General features: G+C 45.4%; 1 protein-coding gene across 2 annotated transcripts in view; it reads left to right on the forward strand.

Moving 5' to 3' along the window:
• Window positions 1-1,569: 1,569 nt before the first annotated feature.
• LOC143930869 (inactive hydroxysteroid dehydrogenase-like protein 1) overlaps window positions 1,570-20,939 on the forward strand; it is a 29,052-nt gene continuing 9,682 nt past the window's right edge. The window contains exons 1-3 of one of the 2 annotated variants that reach the window (XM_077455516.1): window positions 1,577-1,653; window positions 9,093-9,211; window positions 10,749-11,007. In XM_077455516.1, the coding sequence (XP_077311642.1) occupies window positions 9,179-9,211; window positions 10,749-11,007 (292 nt within the window). In that variant the 5' untranslated portion in view covers window positions 1,577-1,653; window positions 9,093-9,178. Of the gene's footprint in view, window positions 1,654-9,092; window positions 9,212-10,748; window positions 11,008-20,939 lie in introns of both variants that reach the window. The other variant, XM_077455526.1, reaches the window with a different exon arrangement.

Genomic DNA, 20,939 nt, shown 5'->3' on the forward strand with positions numbered 1-20,939 from the left:
TGGGGGGGGGGCAGCAGGGGGGCGCCTCAGATGTGTCACTTCAAACATGTATGTCCCGCAGGTGATTCCTTTGGAGCTGGGAGCCCGGGACCAGCTGTGCACTGCTGGTACATCTGGTCCTCTCCCTTCCTCCTGGGAACCACCAAGTTGGGCAACTAGGGCAAGAAGATTGGGGGGGGCAAGGTAGAGCGGGCGGGAAGGACTCAAGCCCTGCCTTTTGCAGAATATCAGTCTGTCCTTGATGTTTTTCCTGGGGAGAAGTGGCTTCTTGACACCAGTCCATCCTCCAAAAGTCTTCTCCTCACTGAGCGTGCTGATGTACTCACACCTGCCTGCTGCCATTCCTGAGCAAACTCTGCACTGGTGGTGCCCCGATCCCACAGCTGAATCAACTGTAGGAGACAGTTCTGGCACTTGCAGGACTTTCTTGGGTGCCCTGAACCCTTTTTCAATAATGCAGTGGAAATGTTTTTTATCGGATTAAAGCGGATTTGCACCCACTTTTGAGAGGTGCTCTTAAATGAAAGACCACCTCTCCACCCCTCGTTTTGACTAATTAAAAAAAAAATTTTTCTTCTAACTTACCTTTTTATGAAGTACAGCCTGTACTTCCGACCCAGCCAGTCCGCGGTGCAGGATGTCATATCCTCTTCTTCAGCGAGCCCCCCCCCCAATGTTTCTGGGACATGTGTGTGTCCCAGAACACAGACGGCCATTCACAATGCGCCGCACGACTCATGCATGCACAGTAGGAAACGGGCAGTGAAGCCGCAAGGCTCCACTGCCTGCTTCCCTTAATTAGAATGGCGGTGCCTGCACCTGATCTGATGGACGGATCGGCCTCAGGGGGCCGACATCGTGAGCTCCCTGGACAGGTAAGTGTCCTTATTAAGTCAGCAGCTACAATGTTTGTAGCTGCTGACTTTACTGCCATCGTTAGAGCGAGAGCAATAATTGTACCCCTAGAACTCCTCTGTAACGCAAAACATGGAACCTGTAAAAAAATGTAAACATCGCCTATGGAGATTGAGGGTAAAAGTTTGACGCCATTCCACTAGCAGATCGCGATTTTGAAGCGTGACATGTTGGGTATCAATTTACTCAGTGTAACATTATCTTTCACAATATAAAAAAAATGGGCTAATTTTACTGTTGCCTTATTTTTTTATTCAAAAAAGCTGCGCAAAAGTATTGCAATGACCACAATTTTGTTCTCTAGGGTGTTAGAAAAAAAAATACAATATATAATGTTTGGGGGTTCTAATAAATTTTCTAGCAAAAAAAAAAAAAAGATTTTAAACATGTAAAACAACAAAATCTCAAAACGCCCCCCCCCCCCCCCCCGGGTTTAATTACGTGCTAATACACATGGCATGTTGTAACATCACTTTTATCTCCTCCTTTAGTCTCTGCCTCTTTTCCCTCATTTATCAGGTACTTTTCCTTATGAACGGATTTTCTTCAGCTACTTACTGAACCTTACATGACAAAGGTCTATTTTTAAGGTATTTACTATTACTATAAAATGTATATATAGCCATCCTATGATCATTTTACAATGCAATACATTTTACAATGCCATCTGATCACTCAGCCAGAAGGCCATTCAAACTATTCAAAATATATCACTTTGTATAGCAGAACTTTTCTACGGTAGGTTGCTCAGAATTTTACAAAATAATCTTTTATTTTATTTTATTGTTTTTCTTAGATACAATTTTTATCTATCTCAATATGTAAAGATATCATTGCGTTTTTTTACAAAATGTACACTATTTGCAATATTATTAACTTTTATATATAGGTATTTTTTTGTATAATTATCTTTACGTTTTGTTGATTTTAAGGGAATACGTGTTTAGTTGATCTTTCTCAAAACATTAAAACTTTTTTTGGGGGGTGGTGGGGCAGTATATTTACAAATAATTTTTATAGACATTCCTTATAGGAGTTTATTTTGTCGTTAGTACTATATGCTGTTTTGTGCATGAATGTCTATATATTTAGGCTAAAGACTTGGTCATTTTTTTTTAAGATTATTATTTATTTTTTTGCTTTCAATTTTATAGTATAAACCAGCCTTTCTCAACCTTTTCAACACAGAGGAACCCTTGAAATAGGTCTCTGGTCTCGGGGAACCCCTGCTAAAAATTTGAATTTTTAAACTCATGATACATTAGTGTGATGGTCAGTTGGAAGAATGGTCCTTACACTTGTGGTCATTGGGAAGAATTACCTCCTTACAGATATCTAAAAAGATCAATGGTGTGAATCGGAACTTATCTGAGAGGCAGGAATTGCCCAATGCTGCAGGAACCCCTAGCAACCTCTGGAGGAAGCCTAGGGTTCCACGGAACCCGGTTGAGAATCATTGGTATATACAGCTGTTCTTGTTGATATTTGTATGTTTTTAGCCCTGAGAAAGGGATATTTTCCCCAGAAAGGTGACAGAGATTTATCATCTATCTTCTTTTTCTGATGTTCTTGCATCCAAGTATACTTAGCTATCCCAAGATGTCTGGAACAGTTGTTTCTTTTCCCTTCACCAAATTACAATGAGTGCCTGTGATAGCTTTGTCCGGAGGTGGCCAGCCATTGGGCCATCAAAGTCAGCCAATTCCATCAGATATTCAGTCACCAATCCAGCAACTCTAATAAGACGTTATATGTTCACTTAATCATTTAATTAGACTCAAGACATCGGGTGAACGATATAATAATTTTTAGCTTTAATTTTTTAACCACTTCAATACCAGGCACTTACACCCTCTTCCTGCCCAAGCCAATTTTCAGCTTTCAGCGCTTTCGCTGTTTAATTAATGACATTTGCGTGGTCATGCTACACTGTACCCAAACAGAATTTTTATATTTTTTTCCCCTACAAATAGAGCTTTCTTTTGGTGGTATTTGATAACCTCTGCTTTTTTATTTTTTGCTAAACAAATAAAAAAAGTCAGAAAATTTTGAAAAAAAACGTTTTTCTTTTGTTTCTGTTATAAAATGTTGTAAATAAGTACGTTTTCTCCTTCCTGATGGGCACTGATAAGATGGCACTGACGGGTTGAGCACTGATATGGTCGCACAGATGAGGTGGCAACAATGAGGGGGCACCAATGAGGGGGCACTGGTAGGAGGCACTGATATGCAGCACTGATGGGCATTAAAAGGCGGCACTGATGGGTACTTATGGGTGGAACTGATAGGCGGCACTGCTGAGCACTGAGGGGCACTGATATGCGGCACTGATAGATGGCACCAATAGGCATCACTGGTAGCACTGGCAGGCATTGGTGATGGGCACTGATTGCCAGCTTCCTGGGCACGGATTGGCATTTCCCTGGTGGGTGGCACTGGTATGCACTGATGGGTACTGATAGGCGACACTGATAGGTACTGAAAGGCTGCACTGATAGGTACTTATGGGTGGCACTGATAGGCGGCACTGCTAAGCACTGATGGGCACCGATATCCGACACTGATAGATGCCACTGATAGGCATCACTGATATCACTGGCAGGCATTGGAGATGGGCACTCATTGGCAGCTGCCTGGGCACTGATTGCCATTTCCTTGGTAATCTACGGTGGCATACCTGGTGGTCCAGTGTGGTGGTAATCCCTGGTGGTCCTGGCGGCATCCTGATGGTCCTTGGCAGGCATCCGAGGGGGGGGGGGGCTGGGCTGATTAACAATCAGTACAGACCCCCCCCTGTCAGAAGAGCAGCCCTACTGCTCTCCTCTACTCGCGTCTGTCAGAGGAAAAGCTGATCAACGGCTCTTTGTGTTTACATCGTGATCAGCCGTGATTGTACATGGCTGATCATGTGGTAAAGAGCTTCCATCAGAGGCTCTTTACCGAAATCCATGTAGAGGTGTGTAGAGGTGTGTCAGACTGGCACACCACATCACCAATCGCCGCGATGTGGGCCCCCATGGGCACGTGGCGGCTGCTATCCTGCTGGATGTCATATGACGCCCAGTCAGGATAACTGAACCACCGCCCGGTCGTCATTCTGCTATAGGCCGGATGTGGTTAAACAATTGTTGCCTTATCACAAAACAATTATACAGTACAACACACCAATAACCACCTATACCTTTATATATTATATATATATATATATATATATATATATATATATATATATATATATATATATATATATATATATATATATATTGTTTTGCAGTTATGCAGACCTTTCATACTCTCATTGTGTCAGAACTATAATAGACAGAAAGGTTAGTAGTGATAGTAATTATAACAATATTGCTAGCTGTCACAGTTATTACCACACTTCATCATTAACCACTTTACCTTTTTTGGACATCCAAAATGTGAAGGGATTATAACAAGCCCCCGACTGCACCAGCCATGAGCTTGTATTTGTTTTCTTCTGCCAGCTTCTGGCAGTAATTTAGATTATATAATATAATATTATGTAATATAGCCCTTTTATAGTGCCTTTTACAGACCCCTGATGTCTCCATAAACAGGACCTGTCACCTTCTCAATGCTATCACATACAGGGCTTGTTAGTGCCCTTGTGATAGCAATAAAGTTCAATAAAAAAAGTAAAGAAAAAAATACAATTTAACCACTTCAATTTTGGGCACTTTCACCCCTTCCTGCATGGGCCAGTTTTCAGCTTTCAGTGCTGTCGCACTTTGAATGACTATTTTGTAACTATGCAACACTATACCCATATGACATTTTTATCATTTTTTTAGACAGATATAGCTATCCTTTTCTGATATTTAATCACCACTGGGTTCTTTATTTTTTGATAAACGAGAAAAGACCAAAACTTTTGAGAGAAAAAAAAAAAGTTCTCTTTGTTTCTGTTATAAATTTTAGAGAAAAAAAGTAATTTTTCTTCTTCACTGATGTGTGCTAATGAGGCTGAACTGATCGACACCGATAGGCTGCACTGATGCCCAGATGGCGAGCAATTGTGCTGCAAGTTTGAAAACGACTTGCTAAGGTATTTATAGACTTTCCAGGCTTCACAAGTTTGTTGCACGATTGCAGCAAGTCCACATTGCATGACTCCAGATCAGCTTTCTTTGCTAACATTCTGCAAGTCTGCTGCAAGTTCTGGTTCAGTTATGTTGTACAATAGTCATCCCACCACAGGGGTCACTGTGACTTGCAGAGCTCTTGCTGTAGACTCACCACTGCTCCTACTAGAGAGTTGCCATGGGCAATTGATGGGCACTGATAAGCTGCACTGAGGGGCACTGATAGGCTGCACTGATTATCAGTGCCCTGATTATCAGTGTAAACAGTGTGCTGACAGCCTTGGCAGTTATCGCATCTCCTTTCGTCACACAGAAACAGCCCATCTGGAAAGGACTGCTGATAACCAGAAAGTCAGCTGATCACATGGTAAAGGGATGCTGTAATTAGCCCTTTACTCTGATCTGTGATCAGCTGTGTCAGAAGGATACAGCGTTATCAAAGCGTGCCCAATGCGTGCCTTAGGGGGCACACAAGGGGTAGGGTTCTGAGAGGACGTCTATGTCCAGAACTATAGTACCATGCTGTAGCTGTCTTTTGGCTATAGCACGTTAGTAAGGTGGTTAATAAAAAATATGTAAAAAAATTTAAAACAGCTTCACCCACAAATGCAAAAGCAAGCACAGGGTGCCTAAGCATATGTTAGCGAATATTGTCACACATGGCTTGAGACATTTGGTATCTATTTACTCTATACTACCTCATCTTTTTATACAAACAATTGGGGATTAAATTGTGTTTGTGTGCAATACAATTATCTAAAGCCTCATACACACGTTATGAATCTATACAAACTTTCCCGTGGACTTTTGTACAAAGGGCATTGGCCATGAACTTGTTAAGCATACACACGGCAGGACTTTTTCAGCCAACTTTGACCGAATCACGTGGCTTTTCTGCTCTTTACTGCCACCTTTGGTCAACTTCTGTGTTGTTGTCTGATCTTTTGCATTGGCTCTGAGCATGCGTGTTTGTAAAGTCTTTTTCTGTACACATGATCAGACTTTGCTCTATTGGACTTATGTTGTCGAAAAGTTTGTCCGTTCACACAGCCAACAAAAGTCAGATGAAAAACCGAAAAAGTTTGTCCGATGGAGCATACACGTGGTCAGATGTTGCCTTAAAATAGCTAATTTGCATGTTTGTTGTCAAAAAGTCGGATCGTGTGTACTGGCTTTTAAGCAAATTTCATGCAACAGCAAAAAAAAATAAAAAATGCTACTACCATCTACCATTTGTTTTACCATCTAAGGGTAAAACAAATGCCTGAACACAATTTTGCACCTTTTGACATGTTAAAAACTGTACATATCATCACAACTACTTTGTGTAGACAGGTGGATTAGACTTTGGCTTTTTTTCCAGGACAAAATAGTAAGAAAAGCAGTTTCCTTACTAAATGTAGCTGTATATTTCTTACTATTACCATAACTTACCACCAAAGAACAACACAAAATAAATTCTACTCCTGATGATCACATTGGTACCACATAAGTTCACCTTAGTTGTTGTTTGTACCTGTAGTAGGGCCCAGGAACACAATAATGTACATTTTGCTCTTTCTTTTCTTTTTTTTTTATCCTATGTAAAACACACTGACACTAATTAAAAAAAACGCTTTTAAAAAAAAAAAAATCCTTATAGTGGCTCTAACACTAACCCTGAGTCTGACCTAGCGCAAACCTTGATCTACTGTAGCTATTTTCTTTTCATTTTTTACACACTTTTGTTTGTTTAAATATTTCTCTCCTGCAAGCAAAGAAAGATACAATGTATCTTTCTCTCCATTCAGAAGAGAAAAAGAAAATACACGGACAGACTGCACAGTGGCTGATCACTGTGATAGTCAATAGGAGGCTATCACAGAAATCAGGTAACCAAGGGTAATGGGTACTGATCTTTAGTATGATACCCAGGGATTTCAATGAGTACCTGGTAATTTTGCTGTGAGTGCACTGTGCGGCACGTTCCTAGCATAGGTGGCCTCACGTATAACGACAGCAGGACAGGGGTTAAAGAGGAACATCACCCTTATCGTAAAAATGACAACAAAGGCATCTTTAGAAATGTTTAATAATTACAATCTACAAACAGATATGTGTAGATAATTGCAGGCTATTTATTTTCTGACCTTATTTTTCTTTCGCTCCACATTCAATATGGTGACCATTTTCACTGTGAACAGATGAAACCATCTCCCTTTACTTCCTGGAACTCTGCGCAGAGCTCTGGGTCTGCCTCCTGGAACATGTGACAGGATGCAGCTGTAAGGCCCTGATTATATCACCAGTGCTTCTGTCGCATGGTCCACGTGCAGAGTCCGCCAGGAAGTCGGCGCAGCGCTGCGCTAATCACAGGCAGCGAGACACCCCGATGTGCGGCTGCAGAGATCGGGCAATGTCTCACTGCCTGTGTTTAGCGCCGCGCTGCGCCAACTTCCTGGCGGGCTCTGCACGTGGACCATGCGAACACGCCTGAGCTCATCCCTAGTCAGGAACATGGTGCCAGTCGATAAGCTAAAGTGTGCTGTCTGGCTAGTGCATGTCCACTGCTTTCATGTGGCTTATTTAAATTGGCACTTTAGTCAGAAAATGAAGTCTCGTTGCTATACCCTTTTGCATGTAAAGCTATCTAAAACATTAAAAATAAGTGCCTATACTGTTTAAAGTCTGACAATACACTGTCTCACCCTGCTCTGCACATGCTCTATTTTGAGGCATAGTGTTCAAAATGTAGAGGCCAATTTGCTGACAGCCTAAAGATTTACTGCTGCTCAATGGCTCAGGGCTTCAATAAAATGGCTGCCTTCGACAAGAAGAAGCAGGAATAAGACTGGAGGCAATTTATAGCACACACAATTTTTGGTACATAATTATTAATGTGGACTGTATGTTCCTTGCTAAAGAACATTATTTTTTATCAAGTTGTTATGGGTAAAGTTCTGCTTTAAACTCTGCACTAGCCCTGCTGAATGGTCTTCAGTCTTGTTTTTGTTATCAATTTCTTGATACACATCTTGATCCCGTTGCTGCTTCTTCTCCGACCTTGCTCTCAGATTATCCTTGTCTGCTCATGCTCGCTGTCGGCCTTTGCTACTGACCTCGGCTTGGACTACTGACCACACTTTTTTCTAGTGAACCTGTACCTTAATGTATGATTGTTGCTGACTTCTGCCTTTTTCTGTCTCTGATTTTGCTCATGCCCTAGTGTCCTTCCACTTGGCTATCACTTGTCCAGGCTTGGAAGCGGACTCCACCCTCAATTGGACTTGGCATCTCGATGGTGCACCATCAGATAACTTTGCTAGTTAGATGCCAGTGCTCCCAAGGTTCTGCTCAGTGTCTACAGCCTCACTCAACCAGGAAGCGGAAAAACAGTAACTGTAATGCCCCATACACACGGTCGTACAATCCAACCACAAAATCCGTCTGATTTGTTCCAACGGATTTTGGGCCAAACTTGTCTTGCATACACACGGTCACACAAAGTTGCCGGAAAATCCAATAGTTTGGAACGAGGTGACGTCAAACACGTACGTCTGGAGTATAAACGGGCCAGTAGCCAATAGCTTTCGTCTCTTAGTTTATTCTGAGAATGCGGGGCACATTGTCCGTCGGAATTGTCTACACATGATTGGAATTTAAACGATCGGATTTTGTTGTTGGAAAATATTAGATCCTGCTCTCAAACTTTGTGCGTCGGAAAATCCAACGGAAAAAGTCCGCACACGATCAGATTTTCCGACAACATAATCCGATCAGACTTTTTCCGGTGGAATTTCCGACCGTGTGTATGGGGCAATACTGTAAGTAAAAGTAAAATATGTTTAGCTAATGGATGCAAAATTATTTTATATCAGTATGTAGAGCTGTATGCTGATGTGTTTTTAGTAAAAGGATGGGAAAGGTCTGTTTTAACTAAACTTCGTCCAATGAACGATCTGCCGATTTTCGAATTGTTAGTATGCTGCTTTTGACAGCCGAATTACGATTTTTCGGCAGACAAAAACTGATTGTGCAGGCTTGAAAATGTATGTCTGATGTGACCACAATGTCCAATTTTCTTTTCATTAGTACGGTTTCTGACAAAAAAATATCTGACGAGCAAGACTAGGCATGCTCAGAAATGAAGGAACGCATACAAAACAATTCAACACATTATGTCACTTCTGTCATCAGAATATTTTCTGATGGTGAGTACTCTCTTCACTTTTGATTTGAGACTAGCATCAAACAAAAAACTGATGAAAAATTTTCTAATAATATGACCATGTGTACAAGGCTTTACTTGGAAGTGACCGCTTAGTTAAAAGAAAAGGTCCCTTTTAGCCATTTAGGTCTCCAGTACCCTTCTTCATTTACTTCATTAGCTAATTAATCCTAAAAAATAGAACATTCCACTTCATCACTATAGGAGAAAGCAGTCATGTAGGGGACAGTGAGAGGAACTACAGGGCCCAGGAGGAAATACACTTTCTGACACACCCAAAACTGTGAGATAGCAGGGATACCTGGAGCTCTGCAAGAGAGAGATTTTTCTCACCACATGCAGAGCTACCCTGTTTCTGCGAAAATAAAACATAGTGTGATTGTCGGTGATGGCTGCAATATAAGCTCTACCCCCCATATAAGCCCTAGTTAAAGTCCTTGTAGGTCTTATTTTCAGAGTAGGGCTTATTTTCGGGGAAACAGGGTAGGGCTTATTTGGGGGGTAGGGCAGCCATCACCGACAATCACGCTAGGTCTTATTTTCAGAGAAACAGGGTATTAATGTAAATGCCTTCTTTCACACCTTTACATTTTTTAGTATGCTCTTTAAAAATGTGGTTAATCGATTATTTTTGTTCCTGCTTGAAGTCCATTAAAGTAAGAATATGGTGAGAACAGGTAGCTTTCCAATGCTGACCTGTGCTTCTAAAAATTTCAAGTTGCCCATGAGCAATCCTTATATTTCACACATGGCATGTTTAATTCTTTATCAGTTACCCAAGGCAGCATTTGCTCATGCACAGTACCCCATTCATTTGAATGGGCTGCTGCATCCATTGAAAATGCAGGGGAAAAGTGCCTGCACCTTTTCAGAAAACTCAGCCGCAGGGAAAACATGTAGTGCAGTGTGGTTTTCAGCGTGCATGGGTGCCATTAGGATTAACCCATAGGTGTGCACAGCCTATTGCATCAGAGTGTGCACCCAAAAGCTCAAACACACATGAACGCCACCTGCTGCCATAGGAAGGGGGCTCTGGTGGTGGGAGCCAGTTGATAGGGAGCATATTATGATACACCCTAAATATGGGTGTAACGTTTTCCTAAAGTTTAACCTAGATTTTAATATAATGCGGGCATTTACAATGGCCACTGGCAACCTCAACCACCCACCTGGTGCTGCTCCTGGATAATGCTAATGCACATGGGGTGATTAGGGTGTGCCTAGACACACTCGGCACACCCTGTGCGCATGCCTATAGATTAACCATACCCTCACACATCTCCTGAGTGGCAGCGAGTTTTTTTTTTATCTGCGGGTGATAGTAGGTGCGGTAACAGGTGCGATCCTGTTGTGGCAACCACCCACACAAGTGTGAACCTAGTCTTGGCATGAAAAGGAATCAATAAATGTCTACATGTGCTAGAAACATAACTGTAATGAGATTTATCGCTGTAGGAGACATTACAGTTCTAGTAGAAGTTTTTCTTTTTTTTTGTTCATTTAAATATTTATTAATTCAGATGGAAAGACTTGGCTTCAGGGAAGTGATGGAGACAGCGAATGAGGTGTATAAGATCCCTGTGTTTATATCCAAGAGGATGTTCCAGCTCTATTCCAGTCACATGGAGATCCTGGCTGTAGTTGGAGGGTGTTTCATCGTGTGGAAGGTTTCCAGCTTTCTTCAGTTCTGGTATTCAATGATACAGCAATATGCCATTCCTTGCTTTCTAAGCAGAACCAAGCATATCAGACAGTATGGAGAATGGGCTATAGTTACTGGTGAGTGAGAATATCTGAAACATAAAAGCACGTAACTGAATTATGTTTTATTTCCTACTTGTATTGGTTCACATAATGCCTTCATCTTTGATTTATGCCTTACAGACATACCCCACTTTTAAGTACACAATGAGGTTTATTTACTAAAGCTGGAAAGTGCAAAATCAGACACACTTCTGCATAAAAACCAATGAGCTTCTAGGTTTTATTACCAAAGCGTAATTGAACAAGCTGAGGTTAGAAGCTCATTGGTTTCTATGCAGAAGGGAGCCTGATTTTGCACTTTCCAGCTTTAGTAAATACACCCCATTGCATACTTAAAAGTGGGGTATGCCTCTATTAACAAAGCTCCCTGTAATTCACAGAGCTGAAAAAATCAGCAGATCACACCAAGTATGCATTCCAGTCAAAGTATTATAAAACCCATTCTGGTTAGAAAAGCCGTAGACACAGATTTTCACTGACTGTGTGTTTTTTTTTTTGGAGAATGTCCGGTACAAATGACACTTATGTTCACAGACATAAAATGTAAACTAAATCATAATACTGTATGTGTAACCCAAGCATTAACCACTTAATAAGGACCAAGCCTTTTTCTGAGATTTGTTGTTTACAAGTTAAAAACATTTTTTTTTGCTCCAAAATTACTTAGAACCCCCAAACATTATACATTTTTTTTATAACACCCTAGAAAATAAAATGGCGGTCGTTTCAATACTTTTTGTCACACCGTATTTGTGCAGCAGTCTTAAAGCGCACTTTTTTTGGAAAAAATCGTTTTTTTAAATTAAAAATAAGACAACATTAAAGTTAGCCCAATTGTGAAAGATAAAGTTACGCTGAGTAAATTGATACCCAACATGTCACGCTTCAAAATTGCGCCTGCTCGTGGAATGGCGACAAACTTTTACCCTTAAAAATCTCGATAGGCAACGTTTAAAAAATTCTACAGGTTGCATGTTTTGAGTTACAGAGGAGATCTGGGGCTAGAATTATTGCTTTCACTCTACTGATCGCGGCGATACCTCACATGTGCATTTTGAACACCGTTTTCATATGGGGGCACTACTCATGTATGTGTTCGCTTCTGCACGTGAGCTCGGCGGGACGGGACGCATTTTTATTATTTATTTTACCTTTTATTTTTACACTGTTCTTTTTTTTTTAAATATGTCACTTTTATTCCTATTACAAGGAATGTAAACATCCCTTGTATCTGCCGCAAAAACCACTATTATCGGAAATCGGACCGAAGAAGCGGATACCAGGGTTATGGCAGCTAGCTGCTGCCATAACAAAGATATCCCTCTTCAAAGTTAGGACGTATATTGCTGTGCAGCGGTCCAGAAGTGGATAAATTCACATAGAACCATATGTAAATCTAATTTCATAAGTATGTAGGCAGGTTGAAAAAATTATGGTTCTAGCGCATTAGCAGCTGCCGGCTGTTAACTGATGTGAGCTCATTTCCCAGGCTTTTTGGTCCTAGACAGCTCACTTGTGCTATAATAAGGGGGAAAGCTGAGGTTCAGGAGCCCCTGGTTCTGTTCCCACTCGCGGTTGGAGGTAATGGGACTGCTGCACCTTCTAGTCCGCTAAATGCACCGGGACATTCAGGCATCCAAGCCATGGGGAATACAAAAATGGACCCTCACCTCACAGGGGTATGCCTGGGCAGCCACACTAAAGTAGTTAGCTTAGGAAGAAGGACGTTGGTACCATTGAACTGTTATGCCACACTTGTTCAATAAAGTTACACTGACTGTTCTAAGCCTGGTCTGAAGTTATTCAAAGGGGTGCATGTGCAGGAGAATCTCAATGCTGGGAAGACCTACCAAGGATCTCAATCTGGGTAGACCTGATGGACAGATAGTAAGGACATTTTGTAAAATTTTTTTGTTATTTTTTAATGTTCATTTTCAAAAGGCTCATGTCTTAAAGTGGTTGTAAACCCTTACTACGCACTTTCACCTACAGGTAAGCCTAGATTAAGGCTTACCTGTAGGTGCTTTAAATACCTGGTTTAGGAGATATTTACAATTCCCCGTATGAGGATGTCTTCTGCGCATGCGCCGATGTACTCAGCGCATGCGCACTTTAGAAGGGTCACGGCGTGCCGTTTTCATTAAGCGGCATGCCGTGACTGGCGGCTCCCGTGCGCACGCGCGCGAGTGACGTCACGCGACTCCGGCCAGTTACAGAGCCGGAGTCCGTGACCCAGGAAGGAAGATGGACGCTTCCAGCCAGCGAGGAATTCGGGGACATCGCTGGCTCCTCTGTCAGGTAAGTGACATATAATAGGCTACTATGCGATGCATAGTAGTCCATTATGTTTTGCCTTTGCAGGAAAACAAAGAGGAAGTAAACCCATCAGGGTTGCCTAAGGCCTCACAAAGCTAAAGCCACCTCTGCATCAAGGTATGAAGTAACACTCTTACCAGAGGGTTAACTCAGCAAGATACGGAAGGGCTATGCAGTTGCTAAGAGTAAACAAAAACAAGTTCAAAACGTAAAGCAACCAGTCATTAGGTGTGGTACCTGGTTGAGGTGACAGGTCCTCTGGTAGTGAGGGTGTTGATGTCTGGCTCCCTCTCTAGTGGTCATTATCCAATAGCAACCAGATCTGAACTTGCATTACTGAGATCTATGGCCTGGTCATGAGGTACAGGAAGGAAGGAAGTGCATGCATGAGGTCCACTATGCGCGACATTCTGTTGTGGGAGTGAGGTAACAGAGGTACGCTGGACTGGTGGATTGGACGCAGGCTCAGTACGTCCCTCCTAATGCAACATATAAGTTACAGTGTGTACTGACATGGAACAAGACACTTTTCAGAGGAACTCTGTATTTCTTTACTGCACACAGTAAAGGCTCCTCCCTAAGTGGAGGAACTGGCCTAATGTTAGATTCTTCACATGACTGTAGTCTCTGCCTGGTCCCGGGCATTGATGAGTGTGCTCTGTGTGAAAGGTACTCCTGTGTGGCAAACCAGAACTGCGATAATAGGGATTTCCAGTATATTAAAAAAGGGTCCCCATGGACCAGGAACTATGGTTCTAGATTTAAAGATTTATAATTGTATATTTTTTTACCGTTCTCTCCTCTATAGGATAAAATACATATCGTACTTTGTCCTATATTGCTGGTTGCTTCCTAACCTTTTTAGGTCCAACTAACTCTTAACCCTTGTACACACATATTCTGACAACAAAATCCGTCGGATTTTGTCTGAAACTGGTGTTGCATACACAGGGGCGTACCTAGAGCATTTGGCACCCGGGGCGGATCCTATATCTGGCACCCCCCCCCCCCCCACCATAAAATGTAAAAACACCCACCGTGTCCCCTGCATACCTCTGCATCCTTCAATATCTTTTTGTCACTACTGTGTACCCCCCTCTCCACAACTGCACCTCTGGACCCCTTTAAATTACACAGCACCCTGCACCTCTGGAGCCCTTTACATTACACAGCAGCCTGCACCTCTGGACCCCTTTACATTACACAGCAGCCTGCACCTCTCGACCCCTTTACATTACACAGCAGCCTGCACCTCTCGACCCCTTTACATTACACAGCAGCCTGCACCTCTGGACCCCTTTACATTACACAGCAGCCTGCACCTCTGGACCCCTTTACATTACATAGCTCTTGTACCTCTGGACCCCTTTACATAACATAGCACCCTGAACCTCCTGACCCCTTTACATTACACAGCGCCCTGCACCTCTGGACCCCTTTACATTACACAGCACCCTGTACCTCTGGACCCCTTTACATTACACAGGACCTTGCACCTAAGGACCTCTTTACATTACACAGCAGCCTGCACCTCTGGACCCCTTTACATTACACAGCTCTTATACCTCTGGACCCCTTTACATAACATAGCACCCTGAACCTCCTGATCCCTTTACATTACACAGCCCTTTTACCTATGGATCTCTTTACATTACACAGCACCCTGAACCTCTGGACCTCTGGACCCCTTTACATTACACAGCCCTTGTACCTCTGGACCCCTTTACATTACACAGCACCCTGCACCTCTGCACCCCTTTACATTACACAGCCCCTCACAGCTCTGGACCCTCTGCATGTTACACAGATCCCCTACAGTGCAGACCCCCTCCCTACCATACAGACCCCCATCTACAGTGTAGACCCCCCTACAGTACAGAATCCTCCCCTACAGTGCAGACCCTCCTACAGTACAGACCCCTCCACCCTATAGCGCAGACCCCCCCCTACAGTGCAGACCCTCCTACAGTACAGACCCCTCCCCCAACAGCGCAGACCCCCCTACAGTACAGACTCCCCTACAGACCCCCCTACAGTGCCGAATCTTCCCCTACAGTACAGACCCCCCCTACAGTGCAGGACCCCCCCTACAGTGCAGGACCCCTTCTACAGTGCAGGACCCCCCTACAGTGCAGGACCCCCCTACAGTGCAGGACCCCTTCTACAGTGCAGACCCCCTACAGTGCAGGACCCCCCTACAGTGCAGAACCCCCCTACATTGCAGGACCCCTTCTACAGTGCAGGACCCCTTCTACAGTGCAGGACCCCCCCTACAGTGCAGGACCCCCCTACAGTGCAGGACCCCCTACAGTGCAGGACCCCCCCTACAGTGCAGACCCCCTACAGTGCAGGACCCCCCTACAGTGCAGAACCCCCCTACAGTGCAGGACCCCTTCTACAGTGCAGGACCTCCCTACAGTGCAGGACCCCCTACAGTGCAGGACCCCCCCCCACAGTGCAGGACCCCTTCTACAGTGCAGGACCCCCTACAGTGCAGGACCCCCTACAGTGCAGGACCCCCCTACAGTGCAGACCCCCCTACAGTGCAGGACCCACCACAGTAAAGAACCCCCCTAGAGTGCACAGCCTCCCCTAAGGACCCATAGTGTACCTCGAGCCCAAGGCAGCGGCATTGCAGGGGGAAGGTGTGGGCAGCACCCGAGTGAAGTGTCACCTGTCGGCTCAGTGATCCGGGATCCCCTTCTCTCTGTGGTCGCGTGACTCACGTCTCGCCGCTCTGATCAGTCTCGGGCAGCGGCTGTCACTCACAGCCGAGCAGAGTGAAGCTGCCTCCCCCTCCTTGTCTACACAGTGCTGTGCATAGAGGAGGGGGAGGCGGCTTCACTCTGCTCGGCTGTGAGTGACAGCCGCTGCCCGAGACTGATCAGAATGGCCGCGCAACGTGACCACAGAGAGAAGGGGATTATTGTGCCAGGTCACTGAGCCAGCTGATGTCACTCCACTCGGGTGCTGCTCGCACCCCCCCCCTGCAATGCCGCCCACTGCCAGTGCCTCGGGCTCTCTCTGTGTGGGCTGCGAACCCGAGGCACGGCGCTGTCTGACACTTCAGTTGCGGGGGGGGCGCTGGCCTGACACCCCCCCCCAGTGTGTGGCACCCGGGGCGGCACGCCCCCCCGCCCCCCCACTTAGTACGCCCCTGTGCATACACACGGTCGGATAAAGTTGTCGGAAAATCCGATCGTTCACAACGTGGTGACGTTATTCCATTACGACGGAACTACGTTCAGGCTAGTAGCCAATAGCTTTGCTCTAGGAATTTGATCTGAGCATGCGTGGCACTTTGTCCGATCGTTTTTAGAGAATTCTGATCGGATCGTGTTGTTGGAAATATTTTATAGCCTAGCTCTAAAACTTTGTCGGTCGGATATTCCGATGGAAACAGTGCAATGGAGCCCACACACAGTCGGATTATCCGACAACACGGTCCGATCGGACATTTACCGTTGGAATGTCCGACTGTGTGTGCAAAGGGCTTACAGTGCAGGCGCAACCCCACTACAAGGGAGGAATTTTTTGTTTTTCCCGAAATTCAGTTTAAGGCCGGGTTCACACTGCTGCGGGGGGAGATCCGGATGTGATTCGCTCCGCACTGCAGTGCAAATCACATCCGATCTCCGTAGCGATGCGAGTTCAGCCATACAGATAGTATGGCTGAATTCGCATCGCTCCCGCAGCAAACTCGCACGGGACCCTTTTTTTGGTCCGCAACAGAATCGGATCGCATGGGTGTTCACACCATGCGATCCGATTCCTGTGCGAGTCTGCAGATCGCACTGCGATATGCGGATGGATCTGGGGGTGTCATTAACATTTCATTGACACTCCCAGCCGTTCGCATAGGGCAGTGTGAACTGCCGGCGGGAGTCATGCGATGCGGGAAAACGCAGCGGATTTGCGGCGTTCCCGCATGTGTGAACCCAGCCTTATAAATATTATTTTTCTTAGTCTATTCATCATTATTATGTACAGTAGCACACCCTGGCAGAAGCTGCTAGTTTGGTAATTCCTTTGGTGTCGGCCACTCTGACCCACCCATTACACAAAGAAACCACTTCAATTTAAAATGAGCTTGAATATTTTGAAAGTAATTGAGTCAACAGAGACAAAGATATAATACAACTATAATCACAACCTTGTAATAATCTACTACTATGCAATGCAGTCACAAAACAAACTGGAGATTTATATAGATTGTTTTTACTAATGGTGACTTGGCCCAGATTCCATCACGTTTATAACTTGGTCTGTAATGGGACCACCAGAGTCCAAGAGTCCAAACAGAGTAGCTAAAAGAATGTAGAAAATAAAACTTCAAGGAGCTAAGTTAACTCAGTGACTCAGAGATGGCCCCGCTAAATCAAATTGCCTGCAGGGCTTTGATATAAATAAATAAATAAATATATATATATGTACCCCTGTAGGAGCTGCTGAAATTTGTGGCCCACCTGTCACCCTGCCCAGCCCGGCATTCACTTCCCGATCACCTTGGAGACAATGAACAGTCCATGTGTTTGTTTTTTTATTTTTATCAAGGGTTTTGAACTAGGATACTGATGGGAATATATGGGATGCCCAGTAGAACGCGCAATTGGTGGATTGTATCTCAATTGGTTGGGACAACTATATACAGTTTACAGCTCCAGTCTCCTCTAGCAAAATACTTGCTTGCAGACTGTTTCTCTCTCTCTCTCCTGCACAACTCTTCACTTCCGGGTACAGCTAGCACATGGTTAGGCCCGATATTGACTAAGTCAGGCCCTAGAAATTGCCATTTGCAGGCAGGGACTGCAGGCCCCATTAATATAGCAATAGAATAGAAAGTCTTTGTGTGCTAGCTGACCTATGGTGGACTACTGCTCCCAGTCAGCCCTCTTGAGACTCTGCCAGCCCTCCTGGCTGCAGCTGCCCGACTCCATTGCCCCTGAGATTGCAATCCTTAGTGGCTCCAAACCCAGCTCTGACTGTTTCCTCTCAGTCCTCTCTGGCATCCCTCTCCAGTCCTCCCAATAGCACATGTCATTTACCAGCCCGCTTGGCTGCAAACTGTAGGTTCCCTCCTGAAGCTCCTGCTGTCCTCTCTGACTCCTCTCTGTACCTCCTGTTCAGATCCTTCATGTGTTCTTGAAGAGATCTGCCCTGCAGCCGAGTCCCAGGCCCAAGGTCACCACCCCAGAATGGGGAGCGCCCTTAAAGGTCCCGACAGCCTTGTACTCCATCCACAGTTCTTCCATCCAACAACTCCTCCCCAGCTGGGCTGACCCTGGATATATCAAGGAGGCCTGTCAATCCTAGTTGGGGATTGGTCAGGGCTCCCTGCGATACCCTAGACATTTCCCCATCTCTTCCCCGCCTCTCTTCTAGAACCCTCTAGAAGGAAAAGAGAGGTGACGGTGGAGGTGGAGTGATGCTGTCTGTGAGTCACCAGCCTATTCTCAGCCACTCCTAGCCCACACAGATCAAAACAAAAAGGCCTAGATTCCATCTAGGCCTGCCTAAGAAGAGGGGGCTACATATATATATATGATCTTTAATAAAATAGTAAGACAAGTGCAAATAATTAAAATGAGAGAAGACTGTCCTCAAAATGTAATATTTATTTTCTTTTTGCTAGCTTAGCTGGGGCCCCATCTTTGATGGTTCGCAAATGGTGAATCTTGGTTAGGTCCTTCTAATGGCACGTACACACGTAGCGGACTATCCGGTGGACTTAGTCCGGCGGACTTCCCACCGGACTGTCCGCTGGACTTTCTGAACGGGCTACTTGCCCACACACGGCACTTTTTCAGCGGACTAATATGGCGTACTAAGTCCGCCAGACTATCCGCCGTACTTTTGAAATGAAATGATACGGGCCCCCCACCCTATGTGAATGAGTATGGGGTACAATGTACCCCTACCCATTCACCTGTGGAAAAAATGAAAAATAAAACACAACACACAAGGGTTAAAATAGTTTTTTTGCACAGTTCCGGGGGTCTTCCGTCTTCGGGGGTCTTCTCGCCGGACTCCTCCGCTATCTTCTGCTAGGTCTTTTGCTAGCGGAGGAGCCCGGCTTTCTTCTTCTCCGCCGCCCTCTTTTTCCGACTTCGGGGATCTTGTCCCCCTCTTTGGTTCTTCTTGCCGGGCCACCGCACCTTCTTCTAGCTCTTTTACAGGCGGTCTTCTGTCGCCGCCTTCTGTTCTTCTCTTCAGATGTTGCCTCGTCGCTCTCTCTGCTCACAATGACGGGGACAAGGCGCGCGGCGACTTATACAGGGACATCACCGGATGATGTCCCCGCCTATTATGATGTCACAGTCCCAGCATCGTCTGGGACTGTGACACCATAATGGGCGGGGACATCTTCCGGTGATGTCCCTATATAAGTCGCCGCGCGTCGCGTCCGTGCCATTGCCGCGACGAGGCAACATCTGAAGAGAAGAAGAGAAGAACAGAAGACGGCGAAATCGGCACCAGAAGACCGGGCCACCGCCTGTAAAAGAGCTAGAAGAAGGAGCGGTGGCCTGGCAAGAAGAACCGAAGAGGGGTACAAGACCCCCGAAGTCGGTAGAAGAGGGCGGCAGCGAGGAAGAAAGCCGGGCTCCTCCGCTAGCAAAAGAGCTAGAAGAAAGTAGCGGAGGAGTCCGACGAGAAGACCCCGAAGATGGAAGACCCCCGGAGCTGTGCAATAAACTATTTTAACCCTTGTGTGTTGTGTACATTGTACCCCATACTCATTCACATAGGGTGGGAGGCCGGTATCCGGGGGCCGCCTTATTAAAGGGGGCTCCCGGATTCCGATAAGCCCCCCCGCCTGCAGACCCCGACAACCAACGGCCAGGGTTGTCGGGAAGAGGCCCTTGTCCTCATCAACATGGGGACAAGGAGCTTTGGGGTGGGGGGGCCACGTGGCCCCCCCTTCCCTAAGGCACCCCCCATGTTGAGGGCACGCGGCCTGCTACGGCTCAGGAGGGGGGGGGGCGCTCGCTCGTCCCCCCCTTTCCTGGCCGGCCGGGTAGCGTGCTCGGACAAGGGTCTGATGTGGACCTGGGGGGGACCCCCACGCCGTTTTTTTCGGCGTTGGGGTTCCCCTTTAAGTCCATACCAGGTGACGGAGCCAGCGACGCCTCCTTCGCTGGCCCCGTCTACCTGGAGATGCGCTCAAAATGAGCGGACTTTTCTCCGAGCGGGAAAAGTCCACTCATTTCAAAAGTACGGGGACTGGCATACCAACGCCCGGATTGTCCGCCGAAATGCGAGTCCGGCGGGAAGATTGGAGTGCAAAAATACTTTCTAAGTCCGCCGTACTTTCGGGTAAAAAAAGTTGGAGGCTATCTCACCAATCTTTGTTTGCTGGTCTTAATGGTGAAAGGACCCCTTTCAGCTTTATAGCTTGAACTCCACACAGATTGACCTGATGATGTATGAGGTATGATGAAGGACCACTAGATCAGTACTGAGATGTATAGACTATAAGTTATTTTTGGCAAGTAACATTGGGTAAATGGTTTGGACCAAGCATAAGTTTGGTCCAAACATTTGCTGTTCGGCAAACACCCGAATTATCTGGGCATTCGACCATTTGTTTGGCCAACTGAACGCCCCACAAAACTGTCAGAGCCATGATTGGA

The sequence above is a fragment of the Lithobates pipiens genome, unplaced genomic scaffold (genome assembly GCF_037356315.1).
Source record: "Lithobates pipiens isolate NorthernLeopardFrog02 unplaced genomic scaffold, aLitPip1_a1.2 Scaffold_10, whole genome shotgun sequence".
Lineage (NCBI taxonomy): Eukaryota > Metazoa > Chordata > Amphibia > Anura > Ranidae > Lithobates > Lithobates pipiens.